Source organism: Haemaphysalis longicornis, unplaced genomic scaffold (genome assembly GCF_048455015.1).
Source record: "Haemaphysalis longicornis isolate Haplotype H1 unplaced genomic scaffold, Haemaphysalis longicornis Haplotype H1 scaffold_4, whole genome shotgun sequence".
Taxonomy (NCBI): domain Eukaryota; kingdom Metazoa; phylum Arthropoda; class Arachnida; order Ixodida; family Ixodidae; genus Haemaphysalis; species Haemaphysalis longicornis.
In genome coordinates this window covers 5,854,881-5,876,984 of record NW_027526361.1, presented here as the reverse complement: position 1 = coordinate 5,876,984, position 22,104 = coordinate 5,854,881, and the positions used below count along the sequence as shown (strand labels likewise).

Genomic DNA, 22,104 nt, shown 5'->3' with positions numbered 1-22,104 from the left:
ATTTCCGATTTGGGGGCTTTACCCTCAATGCAGCTGGGCTACATAAAGTAGTCAATAAAGAACTGATAACAGTAAAATCTCGATGATACGAATCACGCGGGAACGCGAAATATATTCGTATTATCCGAAATTCGTATGACCCAACACAGACCAAATAACTGAGCACTAAAAAAAAAGTTTTTGTTTATTTCATTTTTACTTTCGTGTGAAGAAACCGTGACGATTTTCTTATTATGTTTCTAACCTCCATGTCGGGAGCGGTCCTTCCTTAACTTTCGTCTCCTCACTCGCGGTGCCCAAGCTCACTACAGGAGTGTTTTTGCTCGCGATTCGTGCACGTCGGAGTTGTGCGCGCGATAGTTTCACGCCTGCGTCGGCGATTCCGCGGCCGCGGCCGCCTATGCCTCGGTCAGAAAATGACGAACGACGCGCGTGGCATTGGTAGGAGACTGACGACTTGCGCCAATGGGAAGGCGTGCGCCTCATAGCGGCAGTTTCAAAGCACTCGAGACAGCCGGCTGTCTCCGCCAGAGCTGTTTAGGCTTAGCACCTTGGCAGATATTTCATGGGCGCTTTCACTAGCGGCGCGGATGATGTTTTATAGCACCGTTTTCCCCCACATTATTAGACAGTTTTAGAATAGGGGAAGCCAGCGTTGGGGGCCCCCAAGAAGTTAGGGGAACCCACACGCAACGCACCCGCACGGCGAGTTTTAGAAGAGGGGCACCCCAACAACCCACAACCAGCTTGCGTTGCTTGGGTCAGCTCAGGTGATGGGAACTTTAGGCTTAACACTGTTCCGGATATTTGATCGCCGCTATCTGTGCAACTGCGAATGACACTCCCTAACACAACTTTTCACCACACTATCATCCCCTTTCTCGCATGTTGAACTTTATTTCCGCTATTATAGCGGTTCAAGCAATCGGGGACAAAGACATCTGCCGTAGCCTGTTTCGATGCTACCACGCAGGTAATGCCATCCATCAACCGCTCGTCGCACCGCGCGCCGAGCGGCCCGGTCGGACCTCCGAACCTCCGCAGCCGGTCAGCATAGGCTTAGCATCGCAGCAGATATCTGATCGCCGCTGTTAAAATCAGCGCTTATGACAATCCCTAGCCCAACTTTTAACCACACTAACATCTACTTTCTCGCATGTGGACTTCTTTTCTGCGATCAGATTGATTGGAAGAGTGGCGACAAGCTGTTGCTACCGTGGTCTGCGCCGGTTTGAGCCGCTGAGTGGGCAGGCGCGGCCGGCATGTGCGCGGACTGTTTCCGAGGGCAGAAAACGCTTCACGACTGCCTGCTTTATCCATTGCTTGCGAACGACTTGCGGAATCTACCAATTCAGCGCAGCGATCGTCGCAGTTGATCGGGTGGATCGAGAAACGAGCCGCAGGTTTTGCTTCAGCCATGGTCACGCGCAGTCTCACTGGCTGCGAGAGCGATGCAAGAACGCAAGCTCCACCTTTGGGGGCGCCCGCTATTTCGCCAAAATAGCGTGCGCGCTAAACGCAAACCCAAAACCCCAAGGGCGGCTTGGGTTTTGCGCATGCGCAGTGCGGCGCCCCAAGGCGCTTGGGGCCCCCTATTCTAAAACTTCCTATTAGCTCATTTGCCGCACAGGAAATTTCATGTGTGCTTTGAGCAACATTTTAAAGAGCGGTTAGAAGCGGTCGCTCGAGCGCCCCGCGCCACTTCGCGACCGAAGCCTCCGCCATGTTGCCGCGGCTGGCCGCGCCCCGCACAGCGTGCGGATGGTTTTGCAGCGGCGTCAGCGCGCCTGTGGAGTGCGCGGTGCATTTTTGCGAGCAGAAAACAGCCCGACTGTTCCTGGAAAAAGAGTGACAAAGAGGGGAGAGAGAGCCGGTACTTCTCCGTCGCTTGCTCGCTCGGCAGTCGGGCGCCTCGCCGGCTCGTTTGAATCATCCGCCGGGCCCTGCAGGTCCGTTCGTTAGAGACGAAATTTTTCCCATTGCAAACAATGCAATTTTGCCGGGACTTATCAGAAATTCGTACCATCCCGAAATTCGTATCGCCCAGAATCGTGTCATCGAGATTTTACTGTATATCAGACAGCTGACTAACTGGAACCAAAATATAAAGGGAATTTTATCAGTGCACCCATCAGCAGTTGCCCAGTGGCCCTTCGCAGGCACTGCAAAAACCATGAATGCCGATTCGGTAATGCAAGAATGCCATCTGGAAGGACATTGTTAGGATAATTAAACACTGACTGAAAGCTACCCCTTTGACCCAACAACAGAATGCTAGCAAAACTAAATCCCAGAAGCAAGTGAGGGACCCAGTTTTCCAAGAACTCCTCATGGGTTACACTACCAGTGTTCCCAACACAGCACTGTCAAGACGCATTACGAAGCCCTGTGCTGCGAAGGCATAACGCAACATCCCACCTGACTCGTGGAATGCAAAAAAGCTCCAAATTTATGTCCCTCACTGTGACACTCGTCCGATGCCGTGCGAAATTAGGCCCTTCTGGGCGACACAGGCAGCGGAGGGAGGGGGCACTGACCAGCCGGGTAGTCGTTGTGGCCGTTGCGGTCGGGTGGCAGCAGGCCCCTGCGCTGCTCCATGAGATTCTTCCGCTCCAGCTCGCCGTGGTAGGCTACGTTACTGATGATCTTGGACGTCTGCCGGATGCGCATCGTCTCGGGGTCGTCCGCCACTTGCGTCACCTTGCCCTTCAACTTCTCAAAGTCCTCGTGGTACTTCACCTGGGCGACCCAAGACCAACATTACAACCCCACACTGCACGCACCCTCGAGGCGCTCGCAGGAGGGCAAGCACCGACAGACTGCTGCTGAATTTCAATCACGGCCAACGGCACGGCTTCGGTTCATAACAGTGCGAATACGCTGCAGCGAACAAAAGTTCATGCCAGCTCAGTGCATGCCGAGAACATGAGACACATCAGTGCACACAGGTAGGAAAAGAGATAACAGATTCAATAAAGATGCACTGCATCAGCCTTATCTAGTGATAGAAACTTAGAAGACATCAAGTGTCACAATCCACAAAAGCAGGTTTCAAGAAGGCCGTCCCTTCCCAGGTCAAATAATACACCCCCAACTTCCCCCCACCGGCTGCCTATCAGCCCATGGGGGAAGTCGGTAACACATCTGGGCAAACAAAGCACTCACAGCATGGGCACTCAGGCTGCAGGATGAGCTACCTCCACATGCTGTGACAGCCTGAGGAGCATGACAAGCGCTGTGAATCAGGTCAGCCAGGCAGACAAAGCAGAACAACAAGGACTGAAAACCAATACGCCACAATCGCACACCAAGGAAGGCAAGAACCTCGAACAAGCAGAACAGGAAGTGCGGTGAGTAAAGCAAGTCGCTTTGCTCGGCCGTTTATCAAAGTGGAAAAAACAGAGGCACTATCATCGCATGCCTGAACAGTGGCCGCGTCCATGTGCAAGCTGTACTTACTCAGCGACCACAGAGCAGCTGACCAACAGACAGACAGGTTGAGGCATTAGTACGCACACAAGGGAACAACAGGCCACCCTTCTGTGGCTGCACTGCTTACCTGGCTCTGGATGCGTGTGTTCTCTGCCAGGCGCTTGGCCTCCGGTGTGTCTGCCACTGCGGTGTGCTTGGCCTGTGGACAGTGACTGACACACAACACGGGCACATCAACACTGTGCACGGCACAAAACATGAAGTCCAGGCCTGATTTTGATTATTGCAAACCATTGGCAGGATGCAAATTGCCAGTTAAGCACCGCTTAGGTGTCGTTACAAGGACGCCTGTACCTCGGAAACGGCATTAAGGCTTGTTTTAAGCCAAGTCACTATAGTTGGATGAGCTTTCACTGTGGTGATGATGTTTGAAGGTTAATGGCGCAAGGCCGGCTGGGGCAAAGAGCGCCAAGAAGGTGTTTTGATGAATACGTGACAGTTAAAATTGGTTAGAGGGAACACGAATAAAACCAATTAAAGACTATGAGCACGGCTGGTGTAAAGGGCCAGGATGAAGACCAAGAGTGGTTAAAGGTAAATAAAGTAGCTGGTGTATAGGACCAGGTGTAAAACTATGGGTGGTATGAGATGAGCTGTAAGAAGTGAACTTCTGAAAGAAACTTAAACATACGCTGAACAGAAAACATGGCATCGTGTCCTGATAAGTATGACGGATGTAATGGAATATGTTGTCTGTAGAGTTCTCTGAAGTGTTTGCGTCGTGTAATGTCGAGTGCATTGCATTGAATGAGGATGTGTATCACAGATAGGCCCTCCCCACGCCTGCTACACAGGGGTCTTGGAGATCCCGTGAGCAGGTGCGAGTGTGCCACATGTGTATGGCCTATTCGTAACATAGCTAAGGTAACTTCAATGTGCCTGTTGTGTGAGTCAGTAGTGTATTGTCCCAAGTGTGGTTTTATTACGTGTAGTTTGTTGTCTGTCTGTTCGCTCCAGTCTGCTTGCCAAGTTTTACGGAGTTGCTGTCTAATGTGTGGACTGAGGTCTGTGTAAGGTAGTGTTGTGTTTATTGTGTTTCTGAGTGCAGCACTGGCGGCCATTTCATCCGCCAGTTCATTTCCGCCGATGCCAGAGTGGCCTGGCACCCAACACACAGTCACCCCAAGGTTTGAAGAATACGCCAGCATTATTAGTTTCTTGACAAGATTAACGACATGGTTTTTCGATGACTTTCCGGATGACAATGTACGGACAATGCTCAGCGAATCTGCATAGATGATGGATTAGGAATATGATGTTCAACTATGTGACTTACAACCAGAAGAATGCCATATGCTTCTGCCGTAAAAATACTTGTTTTACATTCATGGTTCTATCTGCTTTAAAATTGGGTCCATGCGCAGCACAAGACACCGCAGTAAACGTTTTAGATGCATCACTGAAAAACTCTGCAGCCCTGTATTTATCCTGCAGATACATGAAATGCTGCAAAATCCCATTTCTTTGTGTCCTGTTCTTATTGTATTTTAAGAAAGACAAGTCACATGACACCGGACGAAGATGCCATGGTGCTACAAGATCAGTGTGAGATGATTTGAATGTGTCTAAAAGGGAGACCTCATGAATAGTCACCTCATCCCTCACTCTCTGCGAGAAGGGAACAGAAATGGATGGGCGATTTAAAAAGAGCTGTGATGTGGATGTATCATTAAAACCGGTTTAAAAGGATGGTTGTCCATTGATGAAATTTTAAAGGCATATAACAAGTCAACATAAGTTCGCTGGTGTGATAAGCAACATTTGTCACACTGCGTGAAGGCTCTGTACAGGGCTCGTACGGAATGCACCACAAGAGAGGCGAAGCCCCAAGTGAAACACTGGGTCGAGCATTTTAAGTGCTGTTTTCGTGGTTGACCCATACACAACACTCCCATAGTCCAATCGAGACTCCACTAGGCTTGTGAAAATACGTAAGAGGAGTTGCTTGTCCGTTCCATAGGACTGGTGCGACAAGATTTTAAGAATGTTGAGAGCCTTTAGACATTTATGTTTCAGTTGTTTAATGTGAGGGATGAATGTAAGTTTTTCATCCAACACTACACCTAAAAACTTGTGTTCCTTCCTCACAGGAATCTAAACGCCATTAAGGGTAATGTCTGGGTCCGGATGGATTCCACGCTTCCTGGAGAAGACAACACAAGCACTTTTTAAGTGCGAATGCACTTTATAAGCGACCCCAAACCATCCACCGCCGGCGTCGGCGGCGGCGTCGGCGTCCGCAGTGCTCCTCTATATTTAAAAAAGAAACAGCATCCGGCGCCAGGTTTCGATCCGAGGACTTTGCGGCCGCAGCGCGACGCTCTACCGACCAAGCCACGGACGCGACGCTGATATCAGTGTTAGGACGCGCCTTATATCTTTAACACATTCAAACTACGTCGTCAGCGGCGTGCGTTGGCGACTCAGCGGCGTTATAGCGGCTTGATAACTGCGTGGTGTACACGTGATACTACAAACCCGATGGAAGAGATGGAAGAGAAGGCGGCGAGGCGGTGGGCTGCGGGGGCCGAGCGCAAGCGCCGCAAGCGGGCCGACAACCGTGCATTCGCACTTTCACATTCTCCCCCTCGGGGAAATGCGGGGGAATTTTTTTTTCTGGGTTACGTTTAAAACCGTTCTTGTCTGCCCAACTGGCAAGTTTTTTGACACCGAGCTGGACTTGACGCTCACAGATGGACATATTGCATGATTTAAAAGATACCTCGACGTCGTCTACATACATTGAATAAGAAATTGTAGGTGACAATGCCTTCCCAAGGGAGTTCATCTTAACTATGAACAGAGTGCAGCTTAGAGCTCCACCTTGTGAGACGCCGTTTTCTTGCACATGAACCCTTGAGAGTGCGCTACCAACTCTCACACGAAATGTTCTTTCGGACAAATAACTAGCAAGAGTGTTCATCATGTTGCCTGAGACACCAAATGACTTTAGGTCACTGAGGATCCCGTAACGCCAAATGGTGTCATAGGCCTTCTCAAGGTCAAAAAACACCATTGAGCAAAACTGTTTGTGAATGAAAGCGTCCTTGCTGTATGATTCAAGGGCGACAAACTGGTCATTCGTGGATCGGCCTTCCCTGAAGCCTGCCTGGCAGCCCTCGAGAAGACCACTGTACTCAAGAAAGTACACAAGTCTCCTGTTTATCATCTTCTCGAGGTCTTGCACAGGCAGCTTGTAAGGACGATGGGCCGATAGCTAGCGGGAGAGGAAGGGTCCTCCCCTTCCTTTAGGAAAGCCACTACTATGGCCTCCCTCCAAGAGCGAGGAATGTGCCCCGAAAGCCATATGTTATTGTATAGATGTAGAAGTGTTTCAAGGGTGTCTGAGTGTAGGTGTATCATGGTGTATGTCATTTTGTCTGCACCTGGAGCTGAAGGCTTACATGTGGTCAGGGCTGCCTTCAGCTCATGAATTGAGAGCTTTCATTGTGACTCCTGGGTCAAACATGCCACAATTGTAAGCATTAGACTGAGTACAACATTATTAGAAAAGGCCCCATAAGAACTGCATCTTGGGATTATTCATCCAGGGGCACTATTCCAGAAGGACCGAGATAGCTCGGTCCCGAGTTTCCAGCTGCTTGAGTTCCCAAGTTTCCAGCTGCTCGAGTTAACAAAGTAGTGGTAGTACAGCATCCGATAAACCTCAAGCGACACCGGCGCAATCGCGCGGAGCACGCTTGGCATTATCAGCGTGCCCAGTTCAGGCCGCTCACGTTGAAAAAGCACGGCTTGTACGAACATCCGTGTGCAGCGCCGTCTAGAATCGAGTTGCAATATGCAGTCCGTTATGAAAAGTGGACAATCCTGCTATTCCTTTTAAAACTCTGGCCTAGCCCCAGCCTTCTTTTAAAGCTCCGCCCTCTAAAAGCGGCGCGGGGCGGCTCCGATTTTCTCGGTGTTCTGTTCTTCGACTGAAATGTGTTTGCTACGTGGTTTGAGGGTAGCTCCAGTGCAGCTCGGCGCAAGCCCAAACTAAGTAAGCAAAGCAGTTCACTGTAGCGAAAGGAACGCGCCCTTCACCCGACTGTCAAAAGTGACCGGCTTTGTTTACGTTTGGACGGCGGGTGTAGTATCAGACATCGCCCGAATTCAGCGTGTCATGAGCGTGTTTCAACCTTTTTACAAGTGCGTTTTGCCATTGAAGGTGTGTCATCTGTCGATTGTGTTCTTACTGTGTATGAATACGGCTGCCGTGGGAAAATCTCGTCTTGGCCGCTCCTATTGTCCGGACTAGAGCAAGCACTTCGTTCGGACCGAAACCCCCCCCCCTTGTGACTGTGGCAGCATTTGACTGATGGTGGCCTGGGGACTTCATTTGTTCATTGTTTTCTCCTAAGCTTTGCTATTGATGCATCAAATGCAAGTGACTTCGTGGCTGCGACGCTACACCACCGGCGATGTGGACGCCATGGCAGCCATAGATGGGTGGGGCTTCGGTCGCTATGCCGCGCCCACGAATGCGCTGAGTGTGTGTGATTGGCACGAGAAGTCGGAGGAAACTCGGGAGAGATATTGCATGGCCGAGTTGAACTCGTGACGCTCGTTTTGGCGGCTGCCGCAGCGTGGTTTATTGTTCACGGTCGCTGTAGTGGGCATATATCTATCACGACAGTTTTTTTCTTTAGCGGAGGAGGAATTTCAAGCCCTTTTTCATCTCACAAAAGTACTATGCATTGGCTGTGCAGCCATCTGGCACCCGACTCCCTTTGCGACAGCTTTCGCTCCGTGACTTCCGAGGAGCAAGTGTTGCGTGCGCTGCGGTTTTGCGCGACGGACACCTTCCACGGAAGCGTTGGTAGCGACCGCCCACAGTCGAGAGTCAGCTGGGGTGTGCGCAATAGGATTACGGCAGACACATTTTTCGCCTTTTTTTAGGTGGTTAGCCGGACATGGCTTCCGCAGGTTCTACCATGCATTTATCTGTCTGCAGCCAGAGTGTTCGCTTCAGTCGCGACCGCTCGAAGGAAAGAAGGTTTCCACCGAGTGGCAGTCCTTCAGTTATCGTCTGCTAGCAGAACTTTCCAATGTGGCGTTGCATGACCGTGCATTTCATTTATCGTCAGTGCGGCAGACTATTGAGGCGTTTTGTGTCACATCATTCTTGCGAAAACTTTACTTGCAGGATAGTATATAATCAACAGCGTGTGTCTATTATCGGAGGCGATCTTTACGCATTTCAACGGGTGTTTTCTAGCGTCTTTATCGTCTGGCAGGAAGCGGATCATGCAAAGCTTGTGCAGGAAAGAGTTGAGACAGAAAGAAACAGCGTGACGCCCCAAGGAGGGTAAAAGTATGGAGTCCATAAAAAAGTACCGACTGTGGAGAGCTTCGTCGAACAAGAGCTGTGAAGAGCAAAGTGAAATAAAGGAAACAAATTTGTAAAGCTGTGGTTGTTGCTACTCCTTTCTTCTGGCCTTCCTGTCTTAATAAATGTTTTTCAATCAATCTTCGTAGCACATGCCCAATTGGTTGATTTGACCGCATTTGAGAGCTTTGAGGAGCGAATGGGCTCGGTTTTGAAAATTCACAAAGCTGTGAATTGTAAAAGTTTTAGAATAATGCATGACACGTGACCGTGTGATGGCACATGAGAAGGACAGGTGCACATCAGCCACGCAGAACCCCGATTATAGGGAGGCTGTGCTGTGTGCCAGTCTTCTTGCTGACGAGTTCACTACGAAATGAAAGAGAAGACACTGACGCAAACACGGTATAGCAGAAAAGAAGCCAGTCAAAGTGATGCCAAAATTCATGCCGAAAGGCAAAGAAACAAAAGCGAGGAAAAATACGCAAGTGCAGTACATCAGTGAAGAATTATCGCAAGTACAATGTATTAGTTGTTATTAAGAATCGCCAAGCTTTCACCTTCAAACCATGCAAGCAGACTTACGTGTCCCTAGGCAACGCCACCTGTATAAACATTGCCTAACCCGTCGCCCCCTTTCCAATGGGAGCGGTGGGGATGCTTAGTTCTGGCACTCATCCGGTACGTCACTGCTCGCGAGTCGCGAACACTGCACCCACTTCTACAGTGTGTGTCTGTCAGCTTGCCTCGAACAGCGTCATTAAATAAAGGTAGCTTATTTAGTGGCTCTAGCCTCGAAGGCGTCGGAGCGCCGCCTGGGGAACACTAGACAAACTGTCAACTATTTTGCATACTTTCCGAGAAGCGGCGCTGGCTGGCGGACATGAAAGCACGTAGGAAGCCTACGGAGAGGGAAAGGGTAGGAGAGAGCAACAGGAGAGTGGCTGTTTGGCCATTTTTCGCTCACGCGTTAGGCAAGGATTATACAGGCGGCGTTGCCCTAGGGAATTTCGTATCTGAAAGCGGACGGAGGGTTTCGATAACACCGAGCCTCAATTACTTTGAATGTGGCGCATTTCAATTACCCGCTTTCTTTTTTCGCCACTCGGCTTTGTTCACGCTGCATTGTATGCCACCGACGGCAGAAATGGGCAGAAACTGCTTCTTAGGACGGCGAATTTCAAAGAATTAATAAAATTAGGAGTGAAATACAATGATTAATGAAACGAAAGCATAATAAAGTAATGTAGTTCGATTTTCTTGCCCCCAGTAGCCACCAGTGCAGCAGTGGAACGAGAGACAGCAATGAAAAACGCGCCACGTCCTAGTCGCACCTCCTTGGAACACGCTGCTCTGGACCGGTTACGTCACCCCAATAATTGGCAAGTAGCATGAATTGCATTATTAATACGCTTGAACTCCACCTCAAAATATTATCATTATGTTACGCCAGCGTCGCTAGAGCTCGTGTTTCCCGAGTTTCGCTCAATCTCGGGCCTTGTGTAATAGCACCCCAGTTTACATGAATGTGGGAATTTTACTTGTAGGCTCGAGCAAGGCTGAGAAAGTAAACTTTCTGCCCGCCACACACTCATGGCTCGTGATTATAGTCATGTGCTTTTAGTCCTTCACATTTGGAGCATTTTTCACGGCATTCATCTCGAAACCCAAATTTGCTCTCGTTTTTGGCAATTATTTATTACATAGACACCATGGGCTTACTTTTAAAATTAACAGCAAAATGAACGTAGCAAGTTTCACACATTATGCCATAATTGATGTCCAGCATTTCCAACAGCAAAAGCAATGCTGCAACGGTCAACTTCCATGGGCAGCTGTGCTCCCACACTATGCTATTTAATCCCTCAAACGGTGCACTGACCTATCACATTCACAAAGGAAAGAAGAAACAAGAGCACAGGAGCTGTAGGCGGCACAAATAATGGCAAAATTGAGAAGCAAGGAACTGAAATTTTTCAGCAAACTTGTCTAACTGCAGAAATGCACTTTTACAATATGGCTACTTGTTTTTTACTTGCAAAGAGAAAATATAAAAATCCCAAACCATACATACAAACATGCAACCCCATTCTAGAGTGCTGCTGCATGGTGGCTCAGGACTGCTGACTGCACCGATTACCCGTCCCTCAGGCTATGATGAAGGACCGTTCCAATTGATTGCATGTTTTCACGCGCCGATGAAACACAGGTGACGAGGCACACCATAGTGGAGGGCTCCAGACTAATTTTGACCACCTGGGGATCTTTAATGGGCGCTGAAATCCCATGCACACGAGTGCTTTTGCTTTTCGCCTCCATCAAAAAGCAAGGACTGTTCCAAGAGAACGGATGAGCAAAAGGGCTGGCCTCAACGAACCGTGATAAAAGAGAAAGTGTACAAGCCCTGCTATCTCAAAATACACAGTCGACACAGAGCCTTATATTCTCCTGATAAGCCATACTAGCAACAGCTTGTGACAATGACCTCAATTTTATCTGGGGCCCGCTCAAATTGATAAGGTACTGCCTCACATTGAACTTATTCGTTGTTGACAGGATGTGTCAGATTGTCAGAGAAAAAAAAAAGGATTGGAAAGGCTAGTTGCACTTAAACTGAACTGGAAAAAACTTGGTGGGCATACTCTCAAAAATTATAGGTTTCTATTTCATTTATGTATGGCATTTATTGCTTAAAATAGTCCTCTTAATTTTTTCTTGAGATGTTTTTACTACGCAGTAACTGTCCGTTTATATATTTTTACACAGCAGCACGTCTCCAGACTGATGATGGCTGATTTCACAGATGCCCACAGAGCCCTATTTTCTGCTCAATGTCTCCATTAGTCCCATGCACTGTACATAAAAGCATCGCTTTCATGCTCAATCTAACGGGGAGTGTACAATGCAGCAAACACAGCTCTTAAAGGTGTCATTAAAAAAAATGAAGGAAGCTCACACTAAAACACAAGATTTGGAGGTAGCAAAGCTGTACGCAACTTTTACGACCATCACAACGGTTTAGGTCCACGACTGCAGCCAATTTGCTTCTTCGCTGACGCAACGACCTTTCCCCATCATTTTTGTGAGCTTATTTCATTCATTTAGAAGTGATAATCATCAGACATCACCTTGAGGGGCGTACGCTATGTCTTTCTCGTTTCTAGCAGCAGTTTTTTTTTTGAGAGGGGGGGGGAGAAGGGCAATCTCTCCGAGTGGGTATGCTTTGCTTGACAAACATGGGCCGAAGACGCTGGGCGGTCGCCCTGAGGCACGCACACACGAGCACTCAACATTTTCTTGGTTTTCTTAACTACCGGGTAGTCCCCACAATCTTGGCCGATCTCCTTGAGTGGATAAGCTTTGCTTGACAAACATGCGCCGGGGACACTGGGTGGTTGTCACGAGGCACGCACACACAAGCGCTCGGCATTTTCTTGGTTATGTTAACTGCCAGGCGGTCACCGCAATCTTGGCCAAGCGGCCAATCTTCCTAAGTGGGTATGCTTGAGTTGAGAAACGTGGGCCGAAGACGCTGGGCGGTCGCCCGAGGTCCCCGCTCACATGCACACACTACTCAATTTCCTGATATTTTTAACTGTGGACACTATAAATTACTACTTGCTAAACAGCTTCACTGTTAAAAATTACCCCTCCTACAGGAACACCGACATTTCCAGCTCAAAGCTGAGCAAGAGACAAACAAGAAGGCCAGAAGTTTTAGTTTTTGCATTCTCTGAAACAAGTTGGAGCATTCAGTCTCTACAGAATAATATTGATGTGTTCGAAATATCCTGCTGAACAATCAATGTTCATCACACCCAAACCAGAGTGCAATGAGCATCCACAAATAAGAGGCTCAGGTTTTGTTTGGTTTCCACAAATTTAAAAGTCAAGATTCAGTTCAAACAAATTTAATTAGAACATGCTACACGTTACCAGAGTAGATTTGCATTGATTTGTCTTTTATTTCACGATGAAGGGGTACTTCTTTCACAACTGCAAAGTAAGTGCTGTACTGAAGCTCTGCAGCTGAAGAAATACAACAAAAAAGTTTATTGTTTGATATACTCTGCAACAGTACTAGCAAATCTTACTAGAGCTAATAAAACGGCGTAAAATATTGCCGCAAAATATTTTTGCTTGTTTCTGGGCTGCAGCGATCACTTCCCTTCTAAATAAAAAGTTTCACTACCATTGCTAATGTTCCCGGGCTTCTTTCCTTGTCTAGCACAACAAATGTAGTAATTTGCCCACTGTGTCTTGAAACCCACCATCGTGGCCAGCCCTTCAAAACTGCATTTCGCCTCAAACTAGTTCGATTTTCCTCGGTGGACAGGGACTGTACAGTAATAAAGCCACTCAAGAATGTAAATTAAATTAGCGTCCAAGCAATGAGAAAAGTTTGCTGATTCAGGGATGAGAATTCAGAAGTCCCAAAAGACAGAGAACATTTGCGCGAACGGCAGGCAATACCGCAATACTTCGCAGACACCAACTAATTCGTGTGGTAGCTAGTTTCGTCGCAGCGTTCGCCGCACAAAACGAGCAGGAACGTTCGCTGCACGTCCGAACGGTCACGGCGGGTCGTCCCGGAAGTGCATACCTTTTCCCAGGTCCACGTGCGTTACGTGCACGATAGGACAGCGAATGCTGGAGAAAACAACGACACTCAAGTCGCACGTGAAAAATAGCTGCATACTTACGCGCTGCAATACGGAAGCTTGTTGAATCCCTTGTATGTCTTCATATTTAGCGTCATGTTGCACTCTTGACACTTGAAGCAGCCCTTGTGCCATATCTGCCAAGAAACATCGGAGGCGCGTCACACGTCGCATCCTGACCAACGCAGCAACCACGCACGTTTGGCGGAGGTGACCACACCCGCGCTTCATGCGACCATTTTGATGCAGTTCACCCAGTTTAATCGTAACGTTTCAAGGGATGGTGCGAAAACTCGATTCAAGTAAGGGTGAAAACTGTTTTCAGTCGGGAGAATGAGGGGGGTGCCGAAGAGCGCACTGAATCCAGTCAGATGCGGCCCATCGACCTTGCCTCAGTAACGTGAACCGCGTCCAGTCATAATGCCCTAATTTAGAAGTGACAACTTTCCGGAAATATTCATCGAAGAGAAAGAACGTCACGACACGCACCCTCACACATGGAATAGTTTACTTAGCCCTGTGGGCAATCCCTGTCAAATAAAGATGATTAGTAAGGTTAAAAACGTTCCGACACTACTACCTCGCACGACTTGCGGAGTCGTGTCATAGACGGAGCCGCTCAATCCGGACTAGTGTAAAGGGACGTCAGAAGGCCGCTGTGTAACTAGCTACAAACCGTGTGCGGAAGGATAAAATGCACGGCCTTGCCTCGATTCTAAAGGAGTAGTTTTTAAGATGTTATCGAAAAAGTTGAGGGGGCTTACCTTGTCCAAACATTTCAACTCCTCGAGCGGATACACCGTCTTTTCGCACCGGGCACACTTTTTGGAGCTCATTGTCCGCCGGAAAGACGTACTAAATCACAGAGAGGCCAAGTGATCCAGATTTTGTTCTTGGAACTTGCCTACACACGTACAGAAACACAGACTTACAGAACCACACTCACAACCGAAAAAACTGACTGAAAACACAAAATGGTTAAAACTGTAGGGTTCCCAAAAAATGCCAACAGAAGAAACGGAAAAAAAATGTAGTGTTTGTTTTAACTATAACAATTTTAAAATAAATATTGCAGTTTATAATTTTAAACTGAAGTTTAAAATTTTTGTAAAATAGTAAAGTATAACAAGAAAAAAACTTACATAGTTATTGAGCTGCTTCTGGTTTTCTTTTGCCTGCTGTAAACTGGCGCATGCGCGATAAGCCCTTTTCCCGCAGGTCAAAATGTCTAAGCGAGGTATGTAGCACTTGGGGCTTTTTTTATCGGATTTAATCGGCGTATAGAAGATCTGAATTTTATTTATGCTCTTGGCGAATATCCACCAAAGTGTACAGATTTTAATTTCACAATTTATTTTTTATTTAAGTGCTGGCATTACTTGCCATTTGTGTGCGAAGTGTGTGTCCCTCTCGGGATGCCGCCGTTTGCTATGAATGAACCAAGAAATTACATTTCAGAAATAATAAAGGCTGCCTAAATTATTGTAGTGTTCTTGATCGCGGTGCGTTGTTTAGCTGTGGTTTTGCTAGATACAAGTAAATGTCCTTGCAAAGCCTTAAAATACCTGTGATGTCGCGCGCTGTTTTTAGGACGTGGTGGAGCGGCAGGAGCGAAATTCCGCATTTCGCTTGGTCTTCCTGTTGGAGCAGTCATTAACTGCGCCGACAACACAGGTGGGTGCCTAATTTGATTTCATTTTAACTGGATGTTTCGTGCTGAAGCCGTCTGTTGGGCAGACATGAAACCGTGTTTCGCCGGCGTTATTAGGCGTTTCGTGTCACAGGTGTGTTGTGTGCCGCACTTTACACATAGCACCAACGCATGGTTTTTTACGTCTTGTTGCTGCATCGTACAGACGCAAATTTGATCTTGAGTATTACGAGGGATTATCTTGATGGAGACTTGAGGCTGCTGCGGCGTGTTGTGCACAAAAGGTCGCATAATTTCACCTGATCAGTGAGTTCTGTGTCACGCGGCCGCTGCTGTTTTGTGTAACAGCGCATTGTGCGTGTGTGCAGGTGCCAAGAACCTGTACGTGATTGCCGTCAATGGCATCAAGGGCCGACTGAACAGACTGCCTGCCGCCGGCGCTGGCGACATGATTGTCGCCACTGTCAAGAAGGGCAAGCCTGAACTGAGAAAGAAGGGTGCGTGGGGTTCACGAGCTCTGTCGAAGGGGAGGGAGCGGGGAGTGTCGTCAGCGGCCTGACTTTGGTGGTGCTCTCTCTGCAGTCATGCCGGCGGTTGTCATTCGGCAACGAAAGCCGTACCGGAGGAAGGATGGTGTGTTCATCTACTTCGAGGACAACGCTGGTGTGATAGTCAACAACAAGGGAGAAATGAAGGGTGAGCCTGCAAAGTTGCACGTTTTTGTGGTTTTGTGGATACATGCTTTGCGGCCCTTTATTTGCTCCAGGCATCACAAAGTTACCCCTAATGAGCAGGGCTTACCAGTCAACTGACTACGTGCGTAAGCTGCCAGTTAGCATTGCTGATCGCCGCTCTAGCACACTGTGCATAGTAAATCTTGGAGTAGCGACAGCTGACCACACTCTTTGTGCTTGTTCGAAGCTTCACGAACTACACGAAAGAATTTTTGGCCCGGAAAATACCAGTGAAACTGGAACCACGATTGGTTGCTTTTCCAATTTAGCCCAACTAAAATTAATGGTATAGCATTCTTGACTGCTACCCAGTACGCACCAGTGATGGGGCAACAAAAGAACGTGCCAGGGGTAAGCAGTTGAGCCCGCTACAGTGTCAGCTAGTGAAGACTTAACCAAAGGCCTTCTTTGTGAGGACGTTTGAGCAATGTGGACATTTTTGCGGACTATTGCCTGGAGGGCACTGTATGCACTCCTTGGTCCCAGGTGTTCTGAGCTACAGTTCTAGATCTTCCTATTTAGTTTAAGGGGGACACTGGTCTTAAAACAACTTCTTTTATTTTCAAGTAAACTCTGTGAAACTTGTCAGCCTTGCTGCTTTTTTCCCACTGATTTCAAATATGCCAGTATTTTTTCAGTTGGTCAATTAGTTCCCAAGATAATTACCCATTTTGCCCCCACAATTAACAAAACAGTGTTGGTCACAAATCTGTAATCTTTATATTTTCCAATACTATGAACCCTGCTGAATGCAATAATGGAAGCAGTTTTTTGATGCACCGCTTGGAACTAATTTTACAGCTCATTAAACTTCGGTGGCACCAGTGGCAAGGAACCATTTTCAGTGCCCATTTCAAACACCGAAGTTTAATGAGCTGTAAAATTAGTTCCAAGCGGTGCATCAAAAAACTGCTACCATTATTGCATTCAGCAGGGTTCATAGTATTGGAAAATATAAAGATTACAGTTTTGTGACCAACACTGTTTTGTTAATTGTGGGGCCAAAAATGGCTAATTATCTTGGGAACTAATTGACCAACTGAAAAAATACTGGCATATTTGAAATCGGTGGGAAAAAAGCAGCAAGACTGACAAGTTTCGCAGAGTTCACTTGAAAATTAAAAGAAGTTGTTTTAAGACCAGTGTCCCCCTTAATCTGTTCGGAGCGCCAGTGGCAGTTCTGGTTCCATTTATACCCCTGTCACACGGGCTCTTTTAATCGCGATTGCATCGATCCAGATCGAGTTCAATCCATATAGGGCACTGCTACATTCCAGTTTCAATCGCGATCCAGCCCAATCCTGGTTCCCCAAGCGCTATCAGACGAAAGCGGTGATGCTCTCGGCCCCCTCTGAGTAATGGCACAGAAGGTTACTTTAACTAACGCCACAGATTGTATCAAATAACTTACCCAAATAAGCCTGCGTAACATTCATACAGTAACGTATACCTGTGGTTCTGCAAAGTTGCAAGACACTGGCCGCTAAGTACATTTTTGGCGCCATCTGGCATACGTGAGTGCAACCGGTGAAACTTCAATCGGGATTGAAACGTGCCGGGTAGCAGCGGCGGTGCGTCGAGCGCGCTCGAAAAGTCTACTTGCACTTCGCTTTAATCCGGATTGAAAGTGCCCGTGTGGTAGGGGTATTAGACGGAACTGCTGACGTTTCCATTGTTTGCCAGAAAACTGCAGGCCAGAGCTGCCAAGGGTGTGGCCGCCCTCAGTGTCCCTTTTACGTGGGCGTAGGCTAGTGGGGCCTCTGCTCTGCCTTAGGGGATGACACTGGAGTGGTACACCCGTTCCCAGCATTTCGCCTTTGGCAATTTTATGGTGAATGTGCAGTGGGCACTGTATCTTTGCGCGTATAACCGGCACAAATTTTCAGGGTTTCAACAGTGGAGGTGTGAATTGTATGCGAGGTATTTTCTTCGGCACAGTTTCTCGTCAATGCGCATTGTGCCATGAGGCCCCTACAACAACGGCAGTAGCAACTATGCCACTCTCGTCCAACTGCCAGTGCTCATTTTTCACACACGGTGTAACAATACTCTGAAACGTACGAGCTGAATTTTGTTGGAAATGGGGCGGTGGCTTTTACCGCCACACTGGTCCATTTTTAGATGCTTAATTTAATGTAAACTGTATCTTTTTCCTTTTTGCTGTATAATAATTGTATTCTGCATTCATTCAAAAACAGTTGGTGGTGGCGCCTCTTGGTGTACTATCATTGAATAGACCATTCCAAGCTCACACCAAGCGTCTTTACGCTATATGGATGGCTGATGGTCTTAAGACATAACGCCGACAGGCCGCATCTGTAGGCTGATGTTGCGCTGTTTTGTGAATGGATCGTCGAGGCATCGAAGGTGATTCCAGGTTGCTGCGAGAGCTTAAAAAAAAGCTGCATTACAAACAGCATCAACAAATGTGAAGGTGATATTGTGTTGTATGACCGTGATGGCTGCAGCCCAAGTGATAGCTCTAGCGAGAGTAGTGACAATGAGTGATTGTGGCTTAGGCTGTGCAGAATATGTATTCAGTATGCAATATATAGGTAAGTTTTGTGTGTGTGTGTGTGTCAACAAATGTCTTTGTTTAGTGGCTTTGGTCCAGCCTTTCCTGTATGCAGGGTTCGCACAGACCCTTGAAATCCTTGAATATCCTTGAATTTGATGACATTATTTCAAGGGCCCTTCAAACTCCTTAAATATAAGTGAGCTCCTTGTAATCCTTGAAAATTTAGTGGACTTTGTTTCAATAAAGCAAATGAACGACGTATTTCCGTAATTTGTACTGATTTCAAAAACGTGTTTACTGAGGAATGACCGCGAAAACAAGTAGCCTTGACAGAAGAGCAATAGCAGCAAGTTTCGGTTTCGAAACCGGCAGCGCCTGCGTCGTCTGCCAACAAATGCGAGCCAGAAATCCAATCCAACGCAAGTTGTATCAACGGTCGGTCGGTATGTGTCTTCCATAGAGATAATATGTGTCTTCCAGACACCATACGGTCGGTACTCGGTCCGACTTTACTTTGACAGGATGCCAGGCGGAAAGTGCAAGTTTCAGTCCAAAAATAATACGGAGCACGGGAGTTACGAGAGTTATGGGCTGTGATCACGGAGCAAGATATAAAGAGGAGCGCCGACTGTGGCCCAGAAAAAATCTTTTGCTCGGGCAGATAATGTCCACGCGCCGCCGGCCGCCCAGCTTTCCCTTTGCTCTCTTCCTCCTTCGTTCGCCCTCTCGTCACTGTGCCTCTGTACATGGCTCTTCCCTTCTTCGCTCTCCCCAGAGGCATCTTTTCTTGCGCAGCGACGTCTGTCTTATGCCTGTCCTACTATGCAGGAGGCATGCGTGCACGCGCGGAATTTAAACACCCGTGCGCGGCCGCAATAGACGGCGCAGATAAGCGCACGCCGCCGCATACATGGCGATCGCTTATTCCCGGAACGTTTAGTCTGACATTATGAATATCCACTAAAAATATTGTACTAACCCAGCACATGTAAGACGCAACTGAACGACGACGACTTCAGAAGCACCGAAGAATGAGCAAGAGTAATATGGAACGCCACAACATAGTCTAGCGTGATTCTGCTCACGACGAATCGATGCAGCGCAAAGGTTACCCTCTGTTGTTATCCCGCTCTCCGGCCGCGTGCTTAATTATTTATGCTGCTTCTGCGCACGAACAACGCTTACAAGGGTCGCCCGGAGTCTCCATCGGCAAACGGCAATGAGGCACATTTCTGTGCCAATGACTGAATTGGACGGCTGCCCTGTCGTATCAACTGTACAAAAACACTGTCAGCTTGATAAGGAACCCAAGAATATCAAATGCATAGTTCATTTTAACTCATGCCGCAACTTACCGCCCGATGTTCACTCTCGCTCTAGGGTCGTGTTATCTCGTCGATAACACCGCGGTCTCCAAATAAAATGCTGCGATTTGTATGGCTGCAATTTTTTGGCCTACCAGGGTTCCCGGCGTTTTTTTTTTTTTTTTTTAGTTAAGCGACTGACCAACAAAACAACCGGCTCGTTAAACCTTTTCTTTCGGCGAGTTATCGCGAAATGAAGGCTTGTGAAAAGACCGCACTGTCAGGGACTTGATCTTGAGCAGATTGCTACGTCGCGGGCAGTCGCGGGTGATGTTATGGCATTTCTGTTCTTTTCCGATGAGCGTGTAAGTGCCGGCCCGTGTTCTAGGCGCACTCTGTTTTGGACGCAAGTTGCAGAACTGCGAGAAAGCTGAGGCAACTTTTATAATCGCCAGTGATCAGAACCAGTTACTCCTTTCGCCTTTTGTAAAACCTGTTAAAACAGAGCCAAATTGGTATTCCAAATTTACAAAACGGAGCCACATTTTCGGCAAGCACCGCGCAAAAGGTAGTGTTTGTATAGCAGCCATATGTTTGTATGTGGTCTCTATATTTTGTTTTCCCGCCATGGAAACCAATCCTTAACGTATCTTTGCCGTACGGCCACTCAATTCCTTAAGTCCGGGTTACCCGGAAGGTGCTGTCGAACAAGTTAATCAACTGTGCGAAGGAGGCGCGCAATGAACGCGAAGCGGCGCCAAAGCAGGCCCAAAGCAGTCCGTGCCCAAAACTACCGTCGCCGAAGCAGACGACAGAGCCGACGGAATGCGTTCCGCCAACTCGGCCGCCGGCGCACGGGGAACGCCGGCCGCTTAGCCGCCGCCGGCTAAGGTCCCTTTCGCTGCGCCATCTACATTGTGCTCCGCGAGTTATGGACATTAAGAGCCCGCCGGAGAGAGCGAAGTCGGCGCTCCTGTTTATCTTGCTCCGTGGCTGTGATGAAACTTCTCCTCCTGAGCCATGGGCAGGCCTCAGTAGAAAGAGGCTTCAGCATCAACAAGCAGGTTGCGGTCGAGAATTTGGCAGAGCTGTCGTATATTTCTCAACGAGTTATCTGCGAGGCTGTGAAAAACCATGGTGGCCTGCTGAATGCTCCAATTCCAAAAGTGTTGAAGGCGTCAGTGCGCCGAGCCCGGCATAGGTATGCTGCATACCTAGACAAACAAAAGAAACAAGCACTGTCACGGCAGGCAACTTCAAAGAGGAAAGAGCTCGAGCAAGAGCTCGATAAGATGTAAGGGAGGTAGTCAAAGCTTCAAAAAACTCTCAAGTGCCTGCTGGAATCCGCGGACCGTTTTTCGGAGCGGAGGAAGTTGAAGCGAAAAACAACCTCACCTACTTAGTCAAGGCAAACAGCTTCTGTGGAAAAAGAAATCCATGCGAAAACTGCACTGCTTTCATAATTCTTGTAAGCAAATAAAATTTTGCTAACACGCCTTGAATTTTGCCCATTTTTATCCTTGAAAAGTCCTTGAATTTTCAGTCAAATATTCTGTACGAACCCTGTGTATGAAATGTGCAGGCAATACGCAAGGTGAAAGTGGGGGTGCGGGTTATGCACACGAGAATATGGTATTGCCAAATTAACCAAGAAAGGTGAAACTTGTAGCTGTGTGCAATGATGGTTCATCAATTCTTGACAAACGTCCACGTGATGTAAATGACATCCTGGAACTTCTCCCTGGGCACTCTTGCTTGGATTGGGCCACCACCTGGACAGGGCTGCCCTCTCCCCGTTTTGGTTCCACAGTTGCAGGTTTTCAGGGGTCACTTGTGCGCCTTCCAGGAGGCTGGAATTGCTGCTACAGATGGTCAGGCTACCTTGTACAACTACCTGTCTGATACATGCTTCGCACGCCCTCTCATTGGCTCTTGGATGTGCAACGAGTCCAGTTTGTTGCACACAGTCCTTCTGCACGTGAACTGGCTTGACAAATGAATTTGGTTGGTGAGTGGAGAGCTGCAATGAACGGTGTCCGTGTATTTTTGTGCAGGCTCGGCTATCACAGGACCAGTGGCAAAGGAGTGTGCAGACTTGTGGCCCAGGATTGCCTCCAATGCAAGCAGCATTGCCTAATGTGCGTGGTGGACAGTGTGAATAAAAAGGGTAAAAGTTATCCCTGACGTGTGTATTTTCTGCGCCCGTTTTGGCGAATCCCTTCGCATATACATGATGCAATGCGCTTCACTGCCACTGGTGCTAATACTGGCACTGACTGAAATCCTTGTCTACTTGTGGTGGGGTTCTGAGGCTGTGCAAGGCTTTTTTGGAACATGCAAGACACTAATCCCTCAGTTTTGGAACTTTATACATAAGTTGTCTGAAAGAGGATGTGCTGGAAAATGTGGCTACTT

General features: G+C 47.9%; 2 protein-coding genes across 8 annotated transcripts in view; one reads left to right on the top strand and one right to left on the bottom strand.

The window, feature by feature from the left end:
* Nucleotides 1-14,488, bottom strand: part of Lasp (LIM and SH3 domain protein Lasp) — a 51,629-nt gene extending 37,141 nt beyond the window's left edge. For 5 of the 7 annotated variants that reach the window (XM_077705760.1, XM_077705765.1, XM_077705762.1 and 2 more), the window contains exons 1-4: nucleotides 14,247-14,487; nucleotides 13,525-13,619; nucleotides 3,560-3,644; nucleotides 2,538-2,739 (exon numbers count right to left, since the gene is read on the bottom strand). In XM_077705760.1, the coding sequence (XP_077561886.1) occupies nucleotides 2,538-2,739; nucleotides 3,560-3,644; nucleotides 13,525-13,619; nucleotides 14,247-14,318 (454 nt within the window). In that variant the 5' untranslated portion in view covers nucleotides 14,319-14,487. Of the gene's footprint in view, nucleotides 1-2,537; nucleotides 2,740-3,559; nucleotides 3,645-13,524; nucleotides 13,620-14,246 lie in introns of all 7 variants that reach the window. The other 2 variants (XM_077705764.1, XM_077705761.1) reach the window with 1 other exon arrangement.
* Nucleotides 14,489-14,645: 157 nt separating this feature from the next.
* On the top strand, nucleotides 14,646-21,866 carry Rpl23 (ribosomal protein L23). The gene is made up of 5 exons (XM_077705768.1): nucleotides 14,646-14,719; nucleotides 15,073-15,156; nucleotides 15,502-15,630; nucleotides 15,716-15,829; nucleotides 21,744-21,866. Exons 1-5 carry the CDS (start codon nucleotides 14,707-14,709, stop codon nucleotides 21,824-21,826), a joined length of 423 nt encoding a protein of 140 aa, XP_077561894.1. The 5' UTR covers nucleotides 14,646-14,706; the 3' UTR covers nucleotides 21,827-21,866.
* Nucleotides 21,867-22,104: the final 238 nt, after the last annotated feature.

Excerpts from the sequence above, each read along its gene's own strand:
- Rpl23 (XM_077705768.1), top strand. Across the intron at positions 15,157-15,501 it reads TAACTGCGCCGACAACACAG|GTGCCAAGAACCTGTACGTG; the intron begins GTGGGTGCCTAA and ends GCGTGTGTGCAG. Across the intron at positions 15,830-21,743 it reads CAACAAGGGAGAAATGAAGG|GCTCGGCTATCACAGGACCA; the intron begins GTGAGCCTGCAA and ends ATTTTTGTGCAG.